This window comes from Rhineura floridana, chromosome 17, assembly GCF_030035675.1.
Source record: "Rhineura floridana isolate rRhiFlo1 chromosome 17, rRhiFlo1.hap2, whole genome shotgun sequence".
NCBI classification, from domain to species: Eukaryota; Metazoa; Chordata; class Lepidosauria; order Squamata; family Rhineuridae; genus Rhineura; species Rhineura floridana.
Genome location: NC_084496.1, coordinates 883,116 through 901,245, shown reverse-complemented (window position 1 = coordinate 901,245; position 18,130 = coordinate 883,116). Strand labels below are relative to the sequence as shown.

The following is an 18,130-nucleotide window of genomic DNA, read 5'->3' as shown; positions in this document are numbered from 1 at the left end:
ATCCTGTGTAATCATCCATCATCTCTAGGCGCTGGGAAAGCGAGTGATTTGCCTCGCTGAGACGCGAGCCAAAAGAGCGTAAAAACGAGAACAGCGGCTTACCCTGTAGGGCTGTTGTGAGAGACGGGAAAAAGCCCACAGTGGTCTTCAAAGCGCAACTGTCTTGGAAAGAGCTCCGCCATCTCTGTGGCGAAGCCCTGGAACAAGCGGCCGCCTTCCGCCGAGCGCCCCCGCGACCGGCCTTCCCGGTGGGGGGGGGACCGCGAGGCGTGCAGCAGCCGGCCACTCCCACCGCCGGCCAGGGCCCTCCTCCGGCCCCGGGATTGGCAGCGGGTGCAAACGCCCAGGGGCGCCGCGCATAAAGGGGCCGCCGCGTCGAGCTGCCCGGAGTCAGGCAGGCTTGCGCCTCCAGGGTGGTTGGTGATGGCTCTGCAGCCGGCGGTGCCCGAGGTGCGGGTGCGCCTGGTCTTCTTGGGCGCGGCGGGCGTGGGCAAGACGGCGCTGATCCGCCAGTTCCTGCACGACTCCTTCGAGGCCCGCCACCGACGCACGGTGGAAGAGCTGCACGTGCTGGAGCTGGAGCTGGAGCCGCCTCCGGGCCCGGCGCTGCGCCTCCGCCTGGAGCTGCTGGACACCAGCGGCAGCTACAGCTTCCCGGCCATGCGCCGCCTCGGCATCCGCCACGGCGCCGCCTTCGCCCTCGTCTACTCACCCCACGAGCCGGGCTCGTTCGAGGCCGTGCAGCGGCTGCGCGACGAGATCCTGGAGGCCAAGCCGGGCGCCCCGGCCCCGCTCGTGGTGGTCGCCAACAAGATGGACCTGGGCCCCAGCCCCGCCGGCACCGCCCGCCTGGCCGCCATGGTGCAGCGCGAGTGGGGCGCCCGCCACGTCGAGGTGTCGGCTAAGCAGGGCTGCAACGTGGTGGGGCTCTTCCAGGAGCTGCTGCGGCAGGTCGACGTGCTCAGCAGCGGGCGCCTTAGCCCTGCCCTCCGGCGTCGCTCCATCCCGGACCCCCTAGCCAAAGAGCCGCCGCCGCCCCCCTCACGGCGGCGCCCGGTGAAGAGCCCGAGCTGCGCCATCTGCTAGGCAGGTGCCGGGCGCAGCAACTCGGCGGGCGCGGAAGAAGCCCACCAGGCGCCGCCCCCGGGCTCCCCTTTCCCCGCCGGCAGCAGCTGAGGGGACGGCGCTCGGACGCACCTGGAGAAGGGACCTGAGAGGAAGAAAGAAGCCGCCTTCCCTCGACAGAGCCCATGGGCTGAACCAAGGGGCGCGGGGTGGGACCTCAAAGAAGCCCCGCGTTTTCCCACCTGGGCTTCAGAAGTGGGTCCCCCTGTTTTGCAAGTGACGCTCCCGCTGAGAGCGCAGGCTGCGCGTTTTTCCCCACCTGGCGCCTCCGTTTTGACTCTTGGCTGCGTGTTACTCATCAAGTTTCCTGGCCCTTTCCAGGACGTAGACCCTTCCCGAATGAGCCCCAAGAGCGAGCCTGCCGTTCTGCGGTGAGGGGGAGGGGTGGGCGCTCTCCCAGTTGTCTGCCCCAATGCTGACCCCAGCTGGAGACGTGCCCGGGGCTCCACAGACCTGTGCACCCAAGAGAGAAAAAGGCTGGATTGCAGCAGGAAACTGGGACCCCCAGAAATTCTCCTGCAGCTGGCTGCTTCCAGTACATTGCCTGCCAGCCTTGACTTGGAATGCGGGGTGCAACTGGGGTGCTCTTCAGGCTGCTCTATGCCAGCAGCATTGTTGGCTAAGGGGCAAATTCCCAGGCCCAGAGCAAATAGGGTCAGAGGAAGTCTTGGCCAGCTGGATTTTTAAAGGGCTGTTTTAAACCTGAGTTACTTGCTGTGTTTTGAATACAGTGTCATCCTGTTTTGTATAATAAACTTCAGTTCTGTTTCATAGTCCCAAGATGATCTTGCCAGGTGGGCTCTCTGAGTTTTCGGGGTGGGGGTGGAGACAGAGGCAACCTCTTGCCAACCTGCCAAAGAATAAAAGGCTGTAGGTCACTGGAAGAGCATCTGCATGGAATGCAGAAGGGCCCAGTTTGATCCCTGGCAGCATCCCCAGGTAGGAACTCCTACCTGAGACTCCAGACAGGCACTGCCGGTCTCCAGAAGTTGTTGGACTTCAACTCCCATAGTCCACTGCCAGCTTAGCCAATGGTCAGAGATGATGGGAGTTGTACTCCGGCAGTGTCTGGGGACACAGGGTTGAAGAAGAGGCCCAGCTAGGCTGGCTGATGCTCTGAGGCAGCTTCCAAAAGCCTCTGGCAGGCAGCAGGTTGGTGAAGACTCTGGTAGGGTGAGAGGACCTGGGACTGACCTTTATTGCAGGATATCCCAGCCAGACAGGCATGTTATGCTTTGAACGTTGCAGCAGTCCTGCACTCTAGTTATTGGGGGGGGAATGCCACCCCTATGCTGGCAGAATGGCTGCCATAGCCTGCTCAGCCCCCAGGAAGGGAGGGGGGATTCAATCAGAAACATGAAGGTGTACAAACAGTAGCCGCACACACACACACACCCCTGCAGTGTCCATCTGGAAAGATCACCAGTGCCCATCAAGCAAGGACTGCTGGCACCACCACCCACACACGGAGGACCCAGTGAACTGGAGGATGGGGGTGTGCCCCCCTGCAGGACCATGCCCACGACACTGCCTGAACCACCACCACCACCCGTCAAACTGTGACAACCTCCCTTGCTTTGTCTGAGTGGAGAGATGGAATGGAAACCTCTCAACTTTGGCATGGCTTGAACATAGCCGCTTATAGAAAGGTGAGTCGCATCCATTGCTCTGCCCACCAGTCACGTGGCCCCTGGAAGGTCACTCGTGGGGGAATGTGGCCCTTGGGCTTAAAGAGGTTTCCTACCACAGAAGTAGACGAGTTCAGGGGGAAAGGCTAGCTCAGTGGCAGAGCATACAGAAGGGCCCAAGTTCAGTGGCTGACGGGGAGACCCCCTGCTGGAAGCACTGGAGTGCTGCTGCCAGTCGGTGTGGAGCATTGGTCTCACCAGCCTAATTTGCTTTGTGTACCTCGCAGCCACTGCTGAAAGAGGTCAGCATACAGAAGGAACTCTGCACCCCAGAAGCTCCCTGGCTTGCAGAGTCCTCATCCATCCGGAGCAAGAGTTCAAGACCCGCTCAAACAGCAGTGGCAGCCCCCCCCCTTTTCTCCTGAGCCCCTCAGGCCATTCCCCACCCCTCCATCAGAGGGGTGTACTGTGGCTGGCTGATGGGAGCTTTTATTTTATTTATTTATTTATTTTCATTTCTAGACCGCCCATAGCTAATAGCTCTCTGGGTGCTGTACAAAACGAGATTAAAATACAATATAGAATAAAATCAGTAACAAAGGAACACATTAAACTAAGAACATTAAACATAAAGCATTAAACATTAAAATGCCTGGGAGTAAAGCCAGGTCTTAACCTGGCGCCTAAAAGAAAGAACTGTAGGCGCCAGGCGTATTTCCTCCGGTAAGCTGTTCCATAATTCGGGGGCCACCACAGAAAAGGCCCTAGATCTAGTAACAGTCCTCCGGGCATCCTGGTGAGTTGGTACCCGGAGGAGGGCCTTAGATACAGAACGAAGTGAACGGGTAGGTTTATAGCGGGAGAGGCGTTCCACAAGGTATTGCGGTCCCACACCGTGTAAGGCTTTATAGGTCAATACCAGCACCTTGAATCTAGCTCGGAAACAAATAGGTAGCCAGTGCAAGCGAGCCAGGACAGGTGTTATATGCGCAGACCGATTGGTCCTTGTCAACAGCCTGGCTGCCGCATTTTGCACTAGCTGAAGTTTCCGAACAGTTTTCAAGGGCAGCCCTTCGTAGAGCGCGTTACAGTAATCCAATCTAGAAGTTACCAGAGCGTGAACAACCGAGGCGAGATCATCACTGTCCAGATAGGGGCGTAGTTGGGCTACTAAGCACAGGTGGTAAAACACATTCCGTGCCACCGAGGCCACTTGAGCCTCGAGCGACAAGGAAGGGTCAAAAAGGACCCCCAAACTACAAACCTGTTCCTTCAAGGGGAGTGTAACCCCATCTAGAACAGGGTAAGCATCCACCATCTGAGCAGGGAAAGAGCTCACCAACAGTGTCTCAGTCTTGTCTGGATTGAGTTTCAGTTTATTAGCTCTCATCCAGTCCATTATCGCAGTCAGGCAACGGTTCAGCACATCAACAGTCTCACCTGTGGAAGGTGAAAAGGAGAAGTAGAGCTGCGTGTCATCAGCGTACTGATGGCAACGCACTCCAAAACTCCGGATGACCGCACCCAGAGGCTGCATGTAGATGTTAAAAAGCATGGGGGACAAAACCGACCCCTGAGGGACTCCACAATGGAGAGTCCAGGGTGTCGAGTAATGTTCCCCAAGCACTACCTTCTGGCGACGATCCGCTAAGTAGGAGCAGAGCCACTGCCAAGCAGTGCCCCCAACTCCCAACTCCGCGAGCCTCCCCAGAAGGATACCATGGTCGATGGTATCAAACGCCGCTGAGAGATCAAGGAGAATCAACAGAGTCACACTCCCCCTGTCCCTCTCCCGACAAAGGTCATCATACAGGGCAACCAAGGCTGTTTCAGTGCCAAAACCGGACCTAAAACCGGATTGAAACGGATCCAGATAATCGGTTTCATCCAAGAGCGCCTGGAGCTGGCCGGCAACCACCCACTCCAGAACCTTGCCCAAAAAAGGGACATTCGCCACCGGTCTGTAGTTGTTCAAAACATCTGGGTCCAAAGGTTTCTTTAAAAAAGAGGTCTTATTATTGCCTCCTTGAGACCACCACGGACTACTCCCTCTCTCAAGGAGGCATTTATTACCTCCCTGGCCCAGCCGGCGGTTACAGCCCTGCTAGTCTTCACCAGCCAAGATGGGCAAGGGTCCAGAGCAGACGTGGTCGCCCGCACCATTCCAAGCACCTTGTCCACTTCCTCGAGCTGCACCAACTGAAATTCATCCAATAATAAAGGACAAGGCCGCGCTCTGGACACTTCAATGGATTAATCTGTCATAACATCAGAGTCTAAGTCCCGACGGATGCATGCAATCTTGTCCTGGAAGTGCTCCGCAAATTCGTTGAGCTGGAGGGAAGCCCAGCTGTGGGACAATCCTAGTTAGGTTAAAAGGGAAAAGGCAGCCAGTCTGTTGACCGAAAGGCAGCTATTGCAGTGACTGGGACCCCCAACTTCTGAAATAAAAGGGGATCTTACCCTTTGGCGCCTGCTGCTGTCCTCCCTGCCCCAGCATGTTTCATTTTACAACCGGTCTGGCTTCTTTCTATGCACACATCCGCAGAAGCTTGCAAGAGGCCAGACAGTTTCTGAATAAAGCTGAAGCCCTTTGGCACTGTGTTGTGAGAAAGGCTCCCTGAATCAGGCAGGAGATTATTTCCCAAGAGTGCAAGGACAGAGAAGCCAGCTCAGAGGAGCCCCTGCTGTACATCTGCAGTTTCCAAATAATCATCTTTATTGAGCAATGTACAAAAGGTTTAGTTTGAGGCAGAGTTTAGTTTCAATATTAAAAGCTGTGGTGGCTGAGAGGCAAAAGAACAAACAGGCAAGAGCAACACCTCCAGACACTGTAACCACAGGAGGAAGATGAGAAGGGATGGAGCACCCAGAAGAGGAAGGCTCCCCAGACAGACCTCTGCATGGGGTGGGTGCGAACAGGAAGAAAAGGGGGCTGCTTCTCCAGCAGAATCAGGAGAAAACAAATCCTTTTTTAAAAAACCAGTTAAAGAGTTTTCTAGGCTGGGGTCCATTGCTGGGTCCCCTGTAGGGAGCATTGCCTGGCTACATGCTGCTCTTGGGCCTGCCTCTTTCTGCCCGAACCCGGCCAGGCAGAGATGGCTCCGGCTGGGAGGGGAGGACCACAAAGCCAGGGCCTGTTAACAGTTTTGGAACCAGAAGAGTCTGTCCCAGCAGCAGGAGAAGAGTGCTAAGTGATAGGCTTTGTAGAGGCAGAGCCCGACTTGTAGCTCAGCAGCTTCTCCACCATGGTGCGGGCGTAGCGGAGGCGGCTGGCCAGCTCCTTGCAGCAGCCAAACTCCTCCACCAGGGTCAGCTTGTAGGTGCGGAACTCCCGCTTCTCATTGATGTAGGTGACGGCCGCCATCAAGGGGCAGAGGATGACCTTGGTGTGGTCCTGCAGGCAGAGGAAAGGGTGAGCATCCACTGGGCTCGCCCAGCAGAGGATGGCGACGTCGAGGCAGTGGGGGATGACAGGAGACACTTTTAAAAATGGGACACATTCCAATTTTCTGCAAGACGGGAGTGGGGCACCTGGAGCCCCCCCAATGTTACTGGACTTCGACTCCTGTCGGCCCTAGTCAGCATGGCCAGTGGCCAGGGATAGTGGGTGGTATAGCCCAGCAAAACATGGAGGACACACCACATTGGCCACACCTGATGGAGGGAAGGTAGAGAGGGGCATGCGCGTCTGTAGCCTGTAAGCTAGGCACATGTACTATTGCCCTTGGCTTTGCTCACCACTGGGATGCAGCCCCTGGGAGACTACCCAGAAGGAAACGTGGCCCTTGGGTTCCCCACCCTCGCTTTAAGTGTTTCGAAAAAACACCAGAACAGAATTCTACACACACCAGCTCCTTAACCCTAACTCAAAGGCGTTTGTTGAGGCAGGAAGATCACGTCCCCTGTGCACCATGCAAAGGAGCAAGGGGCCCCACAGCTTGCTGCTGGGAATCCTGCCACTCTCAAGGCAGGCAAAGAGGGAGCCTGCACACAGAAATCCTACGTGAGAGAAAATCGGCTCAAGAGATGGCTGTGGTACTCCGGTTTGAACAAGTTCAGATAACAGGCAGCGAGAAACATGCTGTTATTTATTCAATGTATAACCCGTCCTTCATCTCAAAGGAGTATACCAATCTTTCCATTGGGGGGGGGGTTTCCAGCTCTAAAACCCGCCCCAAAATGCATGCAAGCTGGGGGGGGGGCGTGAGACAGTCCCACTCTTGTTACATCACCTGGAAGAAGTTGATCTGCACAGTGCCATTACTCAGGTGCAGGATGATGGCACTGCGAGTGCGGAACCACGTGCACAAGTAGGGGAGACGCGCCAGCTCATCTCCCTCTCGGGGGGTGATGTTGGCCCCCGCTTTCAGCAAGTGCTCACTCATGTAGTTCCGGAAATATTTCAGCAGCGTGATCTGCAGGGGAGAAAGAGCACATCAGCCTGCTAGTAGCATGGCCCAGGCCAGCCACCATGTACAAGCAGGCCTCTAAAAGCTGTTCACAGCAAAGAGCCCTGCAAGGTTTTTAAAAAAACATGATTAATATGTTTTGTTTTTAAGATTTTTAAAAAACAATTTTTAGTATTTTATTGCTTGTTTGGTGCCCTGGGTTCCTTCTGGAAGGGCAGGATACAAAATAAATAAGTAAGAAAACATCCTAGCCTGATGGGCACTCCGTGAGCCCCAAATCTCTTGCAGGGAGCCTGCATTCACCAGGATTTGCTTACAAGCAACTGCACACGGATGTTATCTTACTTTAAGCCCCACGGAAAACTGAAGCAGCAGCCTGCTCACAGCTAGGCAGGACCAGTGGCACTCTGGACTGACACCTTAGCATGGGAACAGTGGCTTCTTTTGCAAAAAAAAACCCACAAAAAAACAAACAGGGCTCAGCACTGCCCGGACGCTGCTCCCTGATTCATCTCAGATGCACAAGGGCCGTGGTTGTGGCTACATGGTGGCAAGGGAAGGGCACTTTGCACATGGCCAGAATTAGTCTCTTTGGCACCTCTCGAGTCACTGACCTTCTTGTTGAAAGCATCTGGGTAAGAGCGGACGTTGAAATATGACTCGGAGCCGTTCTGCTCAATGTATTGCAGGCTGTCCCCGTCGTCGTACATGATGAGACGTGTCGAGTCATTGAAGAGGACCCCAACGCTGTTGTCGCATAGCTGGTAGCCTGTGGTTGAGAGGGCAGAGGGACACTCGCAGCTGCCTTACACCAAGCTGGATACAATTGTCTTTCAACGGTGGAAGCTGTCAAGGGTCTCGGGCTCCTTTCTTAGCCTCCTACCCCAACCCCCTTTCTCACCCAAGATGCCAAGGACTCAGGCGCCCTGTGCTCAACTGAGCCATGCATCATGCAGGACCTGGACCTTGCGGAGGCCCCCTTAGGGAAGCGTGGCACAGTTTGGCAGAGGTCTTGGTCCTGAAACAGGCCTTCCAAGGCAGTCTCTTTCAGATAGGAAGAGTCACAAAATGCCAGACATCAACTGACAACACCACCGGCATAACCCCAAGCACTTTTTCTACCTCAGGGACCTTTATCGGTTCTGTTGCTGAACTCGCGCCTTTGCCTTTATGTCTTATTATCCCTCCTGAACGTTTTCAGGGTCTTGCATGCATTTCCCCCCTCTTCTTATCAGTACTCTCATGAAAATAAAAAGACTAATTAAGAAGTCACGCGAGTGGCAGCACGAAATGCAGGCTTGCCTCGCTTGCAGTTGGGTTTGCTTGTTTCCAAAGCTTTCTCCAGAGCCTGCTTGCTACCCACCTAGGCCGTACTTGTCCGAGTAGTCCACCCATTTGCTAACCCAGAAGATGGGGATGCAGGCTGGGTCTTCGGCCTCCTCTGGAAAAGAGAGCTGCCCGTTAGCAAAATGAGCTTTTAAAGGAGGGAGGGAAACACGGGCAGGCAGGCAACCCAGGTTGGCTCAAGGGCGAGGCCTTCCCCACCCCCAGACCAAAGCACTCCCCCTGCTCCACACACACACACGCCCATACCTTGTCTAACTGGTGCTCTTTCCGAGGGCTTGGAGGCGTTGACCAGGGTCAGCTGCTGCAGCAGGTCGGCCAGGTGGCTGTCTCCCGGCCCACTTGGCTCCCGCAGGACCACCTCCTCTTCCTTCTCAGGCAGCTTGTCTAGCACAGGGCTCTCTGGTCCTGAGCAGGAAAGAGAGGAGCGTGGGAGGCTGCCTTAGACCACTGGCCAGCCTAGCACAGCTTCAGCGGCACTGGGTGGCAGCAGCGCTCCAGGGTTCCCAGCAGGTTCCCCCAACTGGAGGCCGCTGGGCATCACTGGCCACTCATCAGCTAAAGCCACTTCCTGTCCAGACTGAGCAAGGGCCTCTTCCAGAAGCTGCCTGTGCTCCGTTTCAACTGGTTTTCACTGGACTTTATACAGGTATTTTCCTATTCTGCCGTCAATTGTCTTTAAACGTTTTAGATGTTCTTAAATTATAATTATTTACTTAGAGTTTTAAACCGGACTGTTTTGCTGCCATGCTGTTGCTGCCCTGGGCAGGGGGCCATGAAGAGACAGAAAGCCCCTCATCCAGCTGTTTGACAAATCCACCAGCAGCCGCTATCCTCCCCCTGCCACCACCCCCGTTTCTTCCTGGGCGATGGTCTTTCCTCTTTTTTAACCCCTTCCCCCTCACCTTTGTTAACCACTGTGAGAGGCTTTCTCCCGCTGGGGTCAAACCCGGTCGGGGCCAGAGAGAACCTGGGGGCCACAGTGAGGCAGGTGGTGGGCAGCCGGGAAGGGATGTAGCCCGTCGTGAAGAAGTCGTCGCTCAGCAGCTCGTCAACGGTGGGGCGCGCAGACGGGTCAGACCGCAGCATCTTCTGGATGAGGGTAGCAGCTAGAGGGTTGATGTGCTGCAAGGGTGGGGAGGGAGAGGAGCGGTTGGAAGAGAACGGAAGCCAAGGAATGCCAGCGCCGCACAGCAAGAGGTCCCCAGAGGCAGCCTCAGCTACAGGCCCCTGGTCTCAGCACCTGGAGCACAAGGCCTCAGGATCCGGGTTCCCAAGGGATGCCCCTTCAGGGGGCCTGCAAGCTCCTTGGGACCTTCTGAGCCAGTCTCTCTCTCTGCTACTTTCTGTAGCCAGCAACATCCCAGTCCCAGCGGCTGTATTTTCTTATGCTAAAGCTCAGGCACACGGACGGACAGAGGCCCCAGAGCCACTGGGAACAGGAGGCGTAAGAGACAACAGCCCTCCGTGACAAACCTGGGCTCCGCTGTTTAATCCTCCTCAGAAAAAGACCCTCACGTTACAGAAGCGGCTGGGGACAGGGACAGTCAGCCCCACAGGTCTGTGCACATAAAAAGGGGGTTTTGCAACAGCGGCTACCTGTGCTGGCATCAGACCCTGAAGAAACCACCTGTGCATTTAACAGACTCTCCCCTCCTCAGTTTCCTCACAGGAAAGGACTGGAGGCAAAGGGGACGAGGCCAAAAGAGGCTGCCATGCTGGGAAGCGACAACCACCCCGTTGGTGACCTGCTCAGGAGATAGTAGCTGCCCATCCTACTGTTCTAATTTGCATATTCCTGCAAGTGGGAGGGGCAGCCATGGATCCCCCATTAATTTTTTAAATAATTGTAATGAATTACTACAAATTTTACAATGTTTGGTAAGTTTTTCAAAAGTTTGAATAATTTACTGAAGCGTTCCTTCTCTTTGAACCTCCAGATGTTGCTGGATTCCAGCTCCCATCAGGCTCAACCAGCATGGCCAACCGTCAGGTCTGATGGGAGATGTAGTCCAACATCAATGGGAAGGCCACAGATGAGCCACCCCAGCGTTTGTCCTGGAACACCACGGTCAGCCCACACTGACAACATGGAAAGAAAGCAGAAATCAAAGCAGAGCAACAGAAACAAGTTTTGCTTTTTAAAGCTACTCATTGCGCTCTGTAGACATGCCATGTTAATCAAGGCACAGTTTTAATTCTGTGTTTTGTGCTGGCTCGATTGTTCCCCATGGTGCCACCCTCACCTCAAGCCCTCCAGATGAGGCAGGTTAGAAATTCAGAGGAAAAGCCATCCAGAATCCCAGTTCTAACCAGCACCAGCTCCAAGAGTCAATGGTGCCCACTCTTGACACCCAAATCAATTCCTAGCTACACTGTGCCCATCCAAGACCGTACCGTTGGAATGGTGTACTCGTTGTTCTTAATTCGGATGTACGTTTCTTTCAGACAGGAGGTTTCAAAGGGTGGCTTCCCAACCAGGAGGGTGTACCTGCAAGGAGAGACCATGCATGGAAACCCATCGCCTGCAGATGCAAGGTGGAGAGGAACACCAGGAAGCCCACTGAGCCCTCAAGCATTTCACCACTGGGTCGTCCAGGGAGGGACCCGATCCCTTTGGAAGGAAACCTCTTTTCTCAAGCCACGTTCATACAGCCCAACCCCCTGCTCCTCAAACCATGTGGTCTCAGGCCACCGTGGGGACAGTCGCCCGTGATTTTACTGAGCGTGCCCAACCATACCTCTCAGCCCTTCGCATTTGCACAAGGGTGGTAACGTCCCCCCATTTCAGCAGAGGCAGAGACTTGGTACAGGACTTAAGAAAAGCCTCTTCCCTTTCCTCCAGTGGTCAGTGTTGAGGGGGACAGACAGGCTGTGCCTAAACTAGCCTCCCGCAGAGGTTTTGGGCCACAACTCCCTTCAGCCCCGCTGGCCTAAACAAATACACCCAAAGGTATTTGTCCTCGACAGTCCCCATAGCTAAAATCAAGAGGCATCGACAAGTGTTACCGCTGGACACATCCCAGAATAGTCTCATGCCTTGTGTGGTGCATCTGTGGAAAGGAAACAGGAAGTTTCTTTGGGGGGCAGGACCACATTTTCCTCCAAATTGTGGAAGGAAGAAAAAAGGCTGCAACTCCTAAGACCTCACGAGTTCATTGTCCCAAATTTTCCTCTCTTGATTTCACAGCAGCAGAGGCAGGGAGAGTCTCTTTCATGGGCAGCTTCACAGCCTAACGGGCAGCATCAAGCCCAGTGCTTACACCCAAGTCGCCCCTGAGATACCACGGGTGGGGGATGCTCCTCCACTGGCCCACAGACCGCCCAACTCCATGCAGCGCCACCTACATGATGCAGCCGATGGACCAGACATCCACCTCGAAGCTGTGGCCTTTCTTGCCCAACACCTCTGGGGCGATGTAGTTGGGCGTCCCGCACAGCGTCTTCTTCCGCTCACCGTCGTACTCTACTTTGGTGGCTAAGCCAAAGTCACCTGAACAAACACAGAGGCATCCCTGGTCAAGGCTGCACCAGAGGTCCCAAATGGAAGCGTCTGCTCTAGGGCTTCCTTAGCAGGCAGAGATGGGAAGGGCCAGGGGGGAAAACGAAGGGCTTCCTTTGTTTATATTTTCCAAGCCAATTCCAAGTGCTGGCTTTGACTTGCAAAGCCTTGTGCAGCTCAGGACCTCCATACCTCAAGGACTGCCTCTCCCCACAGGAACCGGCCCAGACCCTGCGATCGTCACCAGAGGCCCTTCTTCGTTCAAGGGAGGTGCAGAGCCTTTTCAGTGGCATCCCCCTCCCCAGCTGTGGAATGCTCTCCCCAGGGAGGCATGCCTGGCGCCTTCTTTATCCATCTTTAGGTGCCAGGCAAAGACCTTCCTGTTCACTCAGGCCTTTGGTATGCTGCCCTAGTCCTTTTTGGGTTTTAAAATTTTGTACATTATATACTTTTATCTAAATCAAACAAAAAAGAATTAAATAAGTAAATAAATAAATGAAGTGTGTTGTACGTTGCCTAGAGGCCACTGGGTATGAGGTGACAAACAGATTAATTAATTAATTAACAACAAATCTCCCCGCTCCACCTTGAAGGCCCCAACGTTGGAGAATTGAAAGGGGAACGCAGGGAGACTTGGCAAAGGCATTTGTGACCTGTGATCATGGAGACTGAAGGGAAGCGCAAGGGGTTGTGACAGGGGGCACCCTTGCCCATCTGTCAAGAGATGTCATAATAACATTATGTAATAGACAGGTGGACGCCATGCCCACCTCTCACATTTGGCCCACAAGGCAGATCCTGGAGTCAAAAAGGTTCCCCACCCCTGGTCTGCACTGGCTGGCAGCGGCTCTCTTCTAGAGTTTCAGGAAGGGAGCCTTTCCCAAAGCAGACACTCTGCCACTGAGTTACAGCCATTCCCTGGCCCAGCTAAAATTAGAGCCGGCTAAAATTCCTAGATGCCATCATTAGACTGTAAGACCCACCACCAAGTTGAATGACAGGAAAAACAGGTCCTCTGCATCAGCGGGCAGCAAATTATTTGGGGCCAGGCCACTATAGCCCTGTTCCCCCCCCACACACACACACAGCGAGATACAACCCCCACTGTCCCAGGCTGTGAGCCAATGGCTGAGGGTTCACCCAGGCCCCACACAAGCCCCCTTACCTATCTTCACCTCCATGTCATCATTAAGGAACAAGTTGCCCAGCTTGAGGTCGCGGTGGATGACCCTGTTACTGTGCAGGTACTGGCAGCCTTGGATGATCTGCCGCAGGTAGTAGCGGGCTTCTGGCTCCGTCAGCACTTTCCGCCGCTTGTGTAGCTCCAAAAGGGACTTATGGGGCGGGGAGAGAAAGACAGGAGCACCGTGAAGACAGAGAGAAAAGCGACGGGACAGATGGCCCGCCGTGAAACACAGGACGCTGCTTTACACCAAGCCGGACCCCTGAGCCACCCAGCTTAGCATGGAAGTGGCACCGCAGGGGTTCAGGCAGGCGTCTTTCCCAGGCCTGCGTGGAGACGCCCAGGGTGAACCTGCACACACAGCACTGGGCTACGGCCCTCCCCCCACCCCCCATTAAGTGGATGCTAATTTTAAGGCCAACTGAGAATAGATCGGCTTCCTCCCTCTCACATGCAGTCACAGCAACGGCACCTCCTTCCTACCCCTGGGCACCAAAGCGCATTGTGCCTTTCCAATCACCTTAGCCAGAGACCGGCTACGCCTCACGTTATGCAGCCTGCAGCATAAGGGGACTGACTGGCCGCTGGAGTCTCCAGCGCATAAGAACATAAGAAGAGCCTGCTGGATCAGGCCAGTGGCCCATCTAGTCCAGCATCCTGTTCTCACAGTGGCCAACCAGGTGCCTGGGGGAAGCCCGCAAGCAGGACCCGAGTGCAAGAACACTCTCCCCTCCTGAGGCTTCCGGCAACTGGTTTTCAGAAGCATGCTGCCTCTGACTAGGGTGGCACAGCACAGCCATCATGGCTAGTAGCCATTGATAGCCCTGTCCTCCATGAATATGTCTAATCTTCTTTTAAAGCCATCCAAGCTGGTGGCCGTTACTGCATCTTGTGGGAGCAAATTCCATAGTTTAACTATGCGCTGAGTAAAGAAGTACTTCCTTTTGTCTGTCCTGAATCTTCCAACATTCAGCTTCTTTGAATGTCCACGAGTTCTAGTATTATGAGAGAGGGAGAAGAACTTTTCTCTATCCACTTTCTCAATGCCATGCATAATTTTATACACTTCTATCATGTCTCCTCTGACCCGCCTTTTCTCTAAACTAAAAAGCCCCAAATGCTGCAACCTTTCCTCGTAAGGGAGTTGCTCCATCCCCTTGATCATTCTGGTTGCCCTCTTCTGAACCTTTTCCAACTCTATAATATCCTTTTTGAGATGAGGCGACCAGAACTGTACACAGTATTCCAAATGCGGCCGCACCATAGATTTATACAACGACATTATGATATCGGCTGTTTTATTTTCAATACCTTTCCTAATTATTGCTAGCATGGAATTTGCCTTTTTCACAGCTGCCGCACACTGGGTCGACATTTTCATTGTGCTGTCCACTACAACCCCGAGGTCTCTCTCCTGGTCGGTCACCGCCAGTTCAGACCCCATGAGCGTATATGTGAAATTAAGATTTTTTGGTCCAATATGCATAATTTTACACTTGTTTATATTGAATTGCATTTGCCATTTTTCCGCCCATTCACTCAGTTTGGAGAGGTCTTTTTGGAGCTCTTCGCAATCCCTTTTTGTTTTAACAACCCTGAACAATTTAGTGTCATCAGCAAACTTGGCCACTTCACTGCTCACTCCTAATTCTAGGTCATTAATGAACAAGTTGAAAAGTACAGGTCCCAATACCGATCCTTGAGGGACTCCACTTTCTACAGCCCTCCATTGGGAGAACTGTCCGTTTATTCCTACTCTCTGCTTTCTGCTTCTTAACCAATTCCTTATCCACAAGAGGACCTCTCTTATTCCATGACTGCTAAGCTTCCTCAGAAGCCTTTGGTGAGGTACCTTGTCAAACGCTTTTTGAAAGTCTAAGTACATATGTCCACTGGATCACCTCTATCTATATGCTTGTTGACACTCTCAAAGAATTCTAATAGGTTACTGAGACAGGACTTTCCCTTGCAGAAGCCATGCTGGCTCTGCTTCAGCAAGGCTTGTTCTTCTATGTGCTTAGTTAATCCAGCTTTAATAAGCGCAAGGGGCGTCTGGGCAGGCACAGCAGCCAGGCTCTTCTTGGGCGTTTAAGGAAAGCAGGAAAGTGGCAAACAAATGCAAGGACACGGATATTGCCTTTTTCTTGCTGCCCGCAGTTTACTCCTGCGTGGTTTTCCCCCCAACCCACTGCCACCTCAAGCCTCCTTTTGTGCCCCAGGCTCTTCCTCGCAGCACCATGGCTCCTGCCATCTTGGGGTGGGCCTGTGTGATGCCAACCTTTGGTGCCCATCACAGAAGCCGCATGGCTTACCAGCATCCTATTGGCCACACCTTCCCCCTTTTCAGTTCAAAGCCTGCAAACGTTCCATGACATCACAAGAGCTCAGCCAATGAGCAAGAGAGCCTCAAAGATGACAGGCAAACAACAGCTCCTTTCTAGGGCCTCTGAGACATGGACCAAAGCTTCCCTCAGCTTAGGCCGCTGCCCCAACTGCAACCCTGTCTGGGCAGGAATAACCTGGCTACCGTAATCTATGCTCTGGCAACCTCAAGGTTGGATTACTGCAATGCGCTTTAAGTGGGGCTGCCTTTGAGAAGGTTTGGAAGCTTCAGTTAGTGCAGAATGCAGCTGCATGATGGCTGATGGGCTCAAGGAAGCACAGCATATAACACCCATCCTGTTCCAATTTTATCTGCTGACTGTCCGCTCCCAAACCCAATTCAAAGCGCTGGTTTTGACCTATAAAGCTCTTTACAGCTCAGCCCCCCATATATTTTGGAATGCCTCCCCTGATATGAACCTACCCAGACCCTTAGATCTTCCTCTAAGGCCCTTCTCCACCACCACCCCGACATGGGAGGGGGCTTTTCAGTGGTGGCTCCCCGTCTGTGGAATGTGCTCCCCAGTGAGGCCCGCCTGGCACTGTCATTGACATATTTTAGGCTCCGAGCAAAGATGTACCTTTTCGCCCAGGCACTGGATAGACTGAGATGATGTTTTGTTTTTAATACACTACCAAACCTTTCTGTGGCTGCGTTGGGGTTCCTATTACTATTGTTTTGTTGTTGCTTATTGTTATGTTTTCATAGCGTGTTTTATGTGTTTTTGTTTTAACACCGAGTAAGTCGCTTGGGGACCTTTGGGTATCAAGAGACTAATAAATGATAACAACAATAACCATAACCACCCTGCCATTTTAATCAACATTGTAAGGGCACCGGGATCATCTCCCCCTTGGCAAAAGGTTCTGGGCCCACCGAGGAACTTTAAACTTATAGGTTGAGGCTTTAACCTGCTGCTCAGCTGCCTGCGTTTCAGTGGGGCTGATCAGAGCCCAGGTCCTCTCTCCCACAGCAAGGGATGCCAAAGCAGCTCCTCTGGGAGGGGGCTGGGGCAACAGCAGAACTTAAGACAGCGGCAAAGGAGGTTGCCGCTCCCCTCCAGTTCTGGAGTCAGGGAAGCTTTCTACAAGGAAGGTGTCAAGGCCTACAAAGAGCGGCCACCTAAGTGGGTTTTTTTTGGGGGGGGGAGGAAGCACTCTGTACGTGCTCAGAGGCACTATCTAGAAAGCATCGAAGGAGCGAGAGAATGGGCTTATTCGGACACTGGAGAGCATCGCCAGCAAAGCAACCCTCCTGCAGCCCTCTCCAATGAGAGGCCGTCACCCGGGGAACCGGATCCAACCCCATGCCAAGCCGAAGCTATGGCTACGGCCTGGCATCTCATGCGAGCGAGCGCTCGCCCGCCGGCCGGCCGGCCCAACCAGTCAGGGAGCGGCTGCCTGAGGCCCAGCGGCCCTTCCCCCTCGCCTCGGGCTGCTCAGCGCCGCTCGGGCCGCCCCGTCGAGGAGGGAGCCCAAAGCCTGCCCCTGCCCCGCCAGCCCGCCCTACCCGCCGCCGGCAGAGCTCGAGGACGACGAAGACGAAGCTGCTGTCCTCGAAGAAGCCGTGGAAGCCGACCACGTGGCGGTGCTGGAGGCTGCGGTGGATGGCGACCTCCATGGCCATCTTCTCCTTCTGCGGCGCCTTCAGCAGCAGCGACTTGGGCACGATCTTGCCGGCGAAGACCTCCTTGCTCTCCGCGTCGGTGATCTCGTAGCACTTGGCGAAGCCGCCCTTGCCCAGGAAGCGCCCCAGCAGGTAGCGCCGACGGCTCCGCGGGTCCACCAGCACCTCCGGTATGGCCTTGCTCTCCGGCGCCCCCCGGCTCTTGCCGCTGCCCCCGCCAGGCGCAGCCGTCGCCGCCGTCCCCGACCCCGGGCGGGACCCCCTGCTGGGCACCGCCGCGCTCATCCTCTGCGCCCTCCCGCTCCTGCCGGCGCTGCGCCTCCGCTCCCCCTGCGGGCGCACCCAGAGCCGTCACGGAAGCCCAGCAACGACTCCCGGGCCGGCGGCGGCTCCTGCTGCGACTGAACCAATTTTCAAACCTGGAGCCGGAGCGTTACGGCGCCCCGAGCGCGCTCCCCATTGGCCGGCAGGATTTAAACTCCAACCCGCCTCCAGCGCCCCGGAGCAGCACGGGAACCGGTGCGCGAGACCGCCCACCCAGGAGGGGCCCCGCCCAGAGCAGCCCCGCCTGCAGGGAGGCGGCTCTAGGAACCGCTGGTCGGGTCTCTGCCCGGGAGCGAAGGCAGCTCTGCCGCGGCCCCGCGGAAGCTCCCGTTAAGCCGCCGCTGCCGCCCTTTGCGCGCTTTCCTCCCGAGTAAGCGTGCCTGGGAGAGCGCTGCCGGTCCGGACCCGGCGTGGGGTTTTGCCCGCCTGGGCTCTTCGGGAAGGGCCGCCGAACCGACTTGCTGCCGAGGAGGCGCCTTCCGCGCTCGCTCTTTAAAAGTGCTCGCTCACCGCCTTTGCTTGGTTCCCTTCGCTTGTGCGTAGGATTGCATCGTTTTCTCCGCGCGTTTGACTTTTCAGCTGTTACTGCTCTGACTGTTTGGA

At 54.9% G+C, this 18,130-nt stretch overlaps 2 protein-coding genes across 2 annotated transcripts; one reads left to right on the top strand and one right to left on the bottom strand.

The window, feature by feature from the left end:
- The first annotated feature begins 371 nt into the window (after positions 1-371).
- LOC133372023 (ras-related protein Rap-2c-like) lies at positions 372-1,898 on the top strand. The gene has a single exon (XM_061600220.1). It carries the CDS (start codon positions 424-426, stop codon positions 1,084-1,086), a length of 663 nt encoding a protein of 220 aa, XP_061456204.1. The 5' UTR covers positions 372-423; the 3' UTR covers positions 1,087-1,898.
- A 3,545-nt stretch (positions 1,899-5,443) lies between these two features.
- PLK1 (polo like kinase 1) lies at positions 5,444-17,695 on the bottom strand. Its single transcript, XM_061600206.1, has 10 exons — positions 17,087-17,695; positions 13,177-13,345; positions 11,858-12,002; positions 10,907-11,000; positions 9,415-9,634; positions 8,759-8,917; positions 8,529-8,606; positions 7,780-7,934; positions 6,989-7,171; positions 5,444-6,150 (listed from the first exon to the last, which is right to left on the bottom strand). The coding sequence occupies exons 1-10, from the start codon at positions 17,486-17,488 to the stop codon at positions 5,944-5,946; spliced, it is 1,812 nt and encodes a 603-aa protein (XP_061456190.1). The 5' UTR covers positions 17,489-17,695; the 3' UTR covers positions 5,444-5,943.
- Positions 17,696-18,130: the final 435 nt, after the last annotated feature.